The 3,972-nt window shown below is 43.8% G+C and overlaps 1 protein-coding gene across 1 annotated transcript in view; it reads left to right on the top strand.

Moving 5' to 3' along the window:
- Positions 1 to 1,053: 1,053 nt before the first annotated feature.
- Positions 1,054 to 3,972, top strand: part of LOC311123572 (L-proline trans-4-hydroxylase-like) — a gene marked incomplete at both ends in the record, with an annotated part of 16,483 nt that continues 13,564 nt past the window's right edge. The window contains one exon of the mRNA XM_084197812.1: positions 1,054 to 1,076. Within this exon, the coding sequence (XP_084053938.1) occupies positions 1,054 to 1,076 (23 nt within the window). The remainder of the gene's footprint in view (positions 1,077 to 3,972) is intronic.

Here is a 3,972-nt window from a genome sequence, read left to right as displayed (position 1 = left end):
ACAGGCCCATAGAACTCGAGAGAGCTCACCGAGCACTGAGGCCCCCACCAGCAGCCAGACAACCACCGCGCCCAATCACCATACGTTTCCTGAGATTCACCGACAAGGAACGAGTCCTACAGGCGGCAAAAACCAACACCATTACAGTGGGAAACACCAAACTCACCTTACTCCAGGACCTGTCAGCTGGAATACGCCGAAAGCGCCGAGAGTTTGACGAGGTGAAGAAATGCTCCATTGACCGAGGCATCTTTAGGGGATTCAAATACCCAAACGAGCTCAGGATTCTTCACCAAGGAGCCCTGCGACACTTCAAAACTCCCGAAGAGGCAAAACGTTTTTTGAAAGACAACCCCGGTCAATGAGAAATGGACCATTGACTAAATGCGATTCATGCGATTACTGTTATTACTAAAGGAGGTAAGACAACATATAGCCGATATCCAAAGACCCACCGCCCTGCTAAATTTCATTATAGCCGTCCAATCTATATTTATGTTCCTTTAGCTGAAAGGGATAGGCCCCATATTATAACTTAGGCCTACTGTATGTAGGCTGGGCTATTGATTTTATTTTCTCCCTTTCTTAATGTGGTCTGGACGGGGGCTACGTTGTCAGTTACTCAATGCGGGCGGAGAGGATGAGGCATTTCTCTGGTGGGGAGGGGGAGACGTTGTGCGTTGCTAACTGTTCCCGGTCTTTTTTTTTGTTGGAACACAGAATTGTGACTGAGCGGGGAGGTAATAGATCCAACGGGATATGTCGAGTTGTTTGGGAACTCGGCTGGGGTGTTCAGAGATTGTTATTTTATGTAAACCATTTATTTTCCTTTTATGTGAACGCAGCTGTAACTACGATCCACCTTTACCCAGAGATGACTTGCACTAAAGTTCGATTACTGTTCGATGACGATGACTAGTACCTTAAATCTATTGACATGGAACTGCCACGGTCTAGGCCATGCAATAAAACGGAAAAAGATACTATGTGCTCTAAAAAAGGAAAAAGCAGACATCGCGCTATTGCAAGAGACACACCTCTGTGATGCTGAACATGCCAAACTCCGCAGAGCTTGGGTGGGACAGGTGTATTTCTCATCTTTCAAATCCAACAGCAGAGGTACAGCAATACTTATCCATAAGAATGTTCCATTCATAATTGACAAAAACATATCTGATCCGGAGGGGAGATTTATCTTGATAACTGGGTCACTGTATGGGCAACCAATTACTATCTTAAACATATACGCCCCTAACACAGATACTCCTGCTTTTATGTCGAAAATGATAACTCTGTTCAATGAGCATTGTGTTTCCTTTGGAGTGTTGGCCGGAGATTTTAATTGTACCCTGAACCCAACCCTAGACAAATCATCTCAAATCACCACCACAAATCCTAGATCTGCAAAGATGTTGAACTCTCTTACTAAAGAGATGGGACTGATAGATATCTGGAGAGAGACTAATAGCTCAGCTATGGACTATACATACTACTCTAATGTCCATAACACCTACTCCCGTATAGATTACATTTTTATCCCAAAGAGTTTCATAAATTCAGCCACGTGTACAATCGGACCCATAGCGCTTTCGGATCACGCCTTTGTCCACCTCCGCTTTGACCTCTGCAAAAACATCCCGAGATCAAAGAGCTGGAAATTCAACACCTCCATGCTATCAAACGAAGCATTCCATACATTGGTAACTACATGGATAGACAACTACACACAAGACAACAAAGATTCTCCTGTTTCTCCGGCCACAATGTGGGACGCTGCTAAAGCCACACTAAGAGGTCATCTAATTGCATATGCTTCCTCTAAGAAAAAAGCAATGGAAGCACACAGGCTAGATCTGGAGAGGGAGCTGGAACGCTGTGAAAAAGTACATAAACAATCCCCAGACAGCACCTCCTGGAGTCAACTTAAAGCAGCCAAAGCCAAACTGAATTTGGACTATACTCGGGAGATTAAAAAAAAAGTTTTCTTTACTAAACAGAAATACCATGAGTATAGCAATAGGCCTAGTAGATTGCTTGCTTATCAATTAAAAAAAGAGCAGTCAGAGCGTACAATTATGGCTATCCGAACAGCAGAGGATGAGGTCACATATGATCCAAAAAAGATCAATTTAACTTTTCATGATTTTTACTGCAAACTATATACCTCTGAGAGAAAACACACGGAGGCAGAACTCCACTCCTTCCTAGAGGGAATCTCGCTACCTAAACTATCAGAGACCGACCAAGAAGATCTCAACTCCCCCTTCACTCCTGAGGAGATCCTGGAGGCAATTACCTCCATGCCACCTAACAAGTCCCCAGGCCCAGATGGATTCCCCAGAGAGTTCTACAAAGCTTTTTGGCCCCAGCTTAGCCCTATTTTCATGCCAATGCTGGAGGATTTTTGCAAAAACGGAGTTCTCCCAGACTCAATGCACACAGCTCGCATTACAGTGTTGCTCAAAAAAGACAAGGATCCCCTATCCTGCTCCTCCTTCCGGCCCATAAGCTTGTTGGATTTCGACTACAAAATAATCACCAAATTGCTCGCCAAAAGACTAAACACTCTTCTTCCCAAAATAATAAAAGCGGACCAGACGGGATTTATTAGAGACAGATACTCTTCTGATAACATTCGCCGTCTTTTTGATATTATTGATCAAGTAAACGCACAGAAGACCCCTGTCCTGCTGGCTTCACTGGATGCTGAGAAGGCGTTCGACAGGATGGAGTGGAGCTTTCTGTTCTCAGTCTTAGAGAAGTTCAACATGGGCCCAAACTTTATTAAATGGATCAAATCACTATACTCTCATCCAAATGCCATGGTGACTACTAACGGACTGAACTCTGACAGATTCCCTTTGGGACGGGGCACAAGACAAGGGTGCTCGCTGTCCCCCCTGCTCTACTTGTTGGGGGCGGAGCCTCTGGCAGAGCTGATAAGGAGCAATCCAAGTATTATGGGTGTTCCTGCAGGCGGCCTGCAGCACAAGATTTCGCTTTACGCGGATGATGTCTTGCTCTACATATCCAACCCTGAGAAATCCCTTCCTCCCATCTTAGATACAATTGCTCAGTATGGCACGTTTTCAGGTTATAAGATTAATTTTAACAAATCCACTGTCTGCCCTCTCAATATTATACTCACCAGTTCTATGAAGACACTATGCCCATTCCAATGGAAGACACAGGGGTTTCAATACCTTGGGATATTCATAACACCAGATCTGAATAGGCTTTTCAAAGAGAATTATCTTCCACTCCTGGATCAAATCAAGAACAACCTCCAAACCTGGATCTCCCTCCCAATTAGCTTAGTAGGAAGAATTAATGTAATCCGTATGAACATCCTCCCTAGACTGAACTATTTATTTCAGATGCTCCCATGCTATCTCCCAGCTTCCTTTTTCAAAACAATTAACCAAAGCATCACCAAATTTATATGGGGCAATAAAAAACCTAGGATCAAGCTTTCCACTCTATCGAAACCTGAATCTAAGGGTGGTCTTGCCCTTCCCTCCCTTCAATTGTACTACTGGTCTGCCCAAATCCGCAACATGCTAACATGGATCACAAACAGACAAGAGTCAACGTGGAGCCAGATAGAAGCCCAATCTTGTGGTTCATTGCCACTAAGCTCAACTATATTCATTGATAACTTTAGTGAAGTGGGCAACATAGCCAAAACATTTGTGATTTACAGTACCCTACGAGCGTGGAGGGACTGTAAGAAATACTTGGGCATCTCCTCCCAAATATGTTCTCACTCGCCTATAGTAGGCAACCCAGACTTGCCAAAAGCCCTGAGAGATGCCAACTTTAATCTTTGGCATACTCTAGGAATCAGGACCTTTTCAGACCTATTTCATCAGAAGACCACTACACTGAAATCCTTTCAAGAGCTCTGCAATGAATTCAATGTGCCAAGATCCCATTTTTTTAAATATCTACAAATTAGACATGTCATCTCCT

Source organism: Coregonus lavaretus (genome assembly GCF_964263955.1).
Source record: "Coregonus lavaretus genome assembly, contig: HAP1_SCAFFOLD_6494, whole genome shotgun sequence".
In the NCBI taxonomy this organism is placed as follows: Eukaryota; Metazoa; Chordata; class Actinopteri; order Salmoniformes; family Salmonidae; genus Coregonus; species Coregonus lavaretus.
This window is presented reverse-complemented; position numbering and strand designations above follow the sequence as displayed.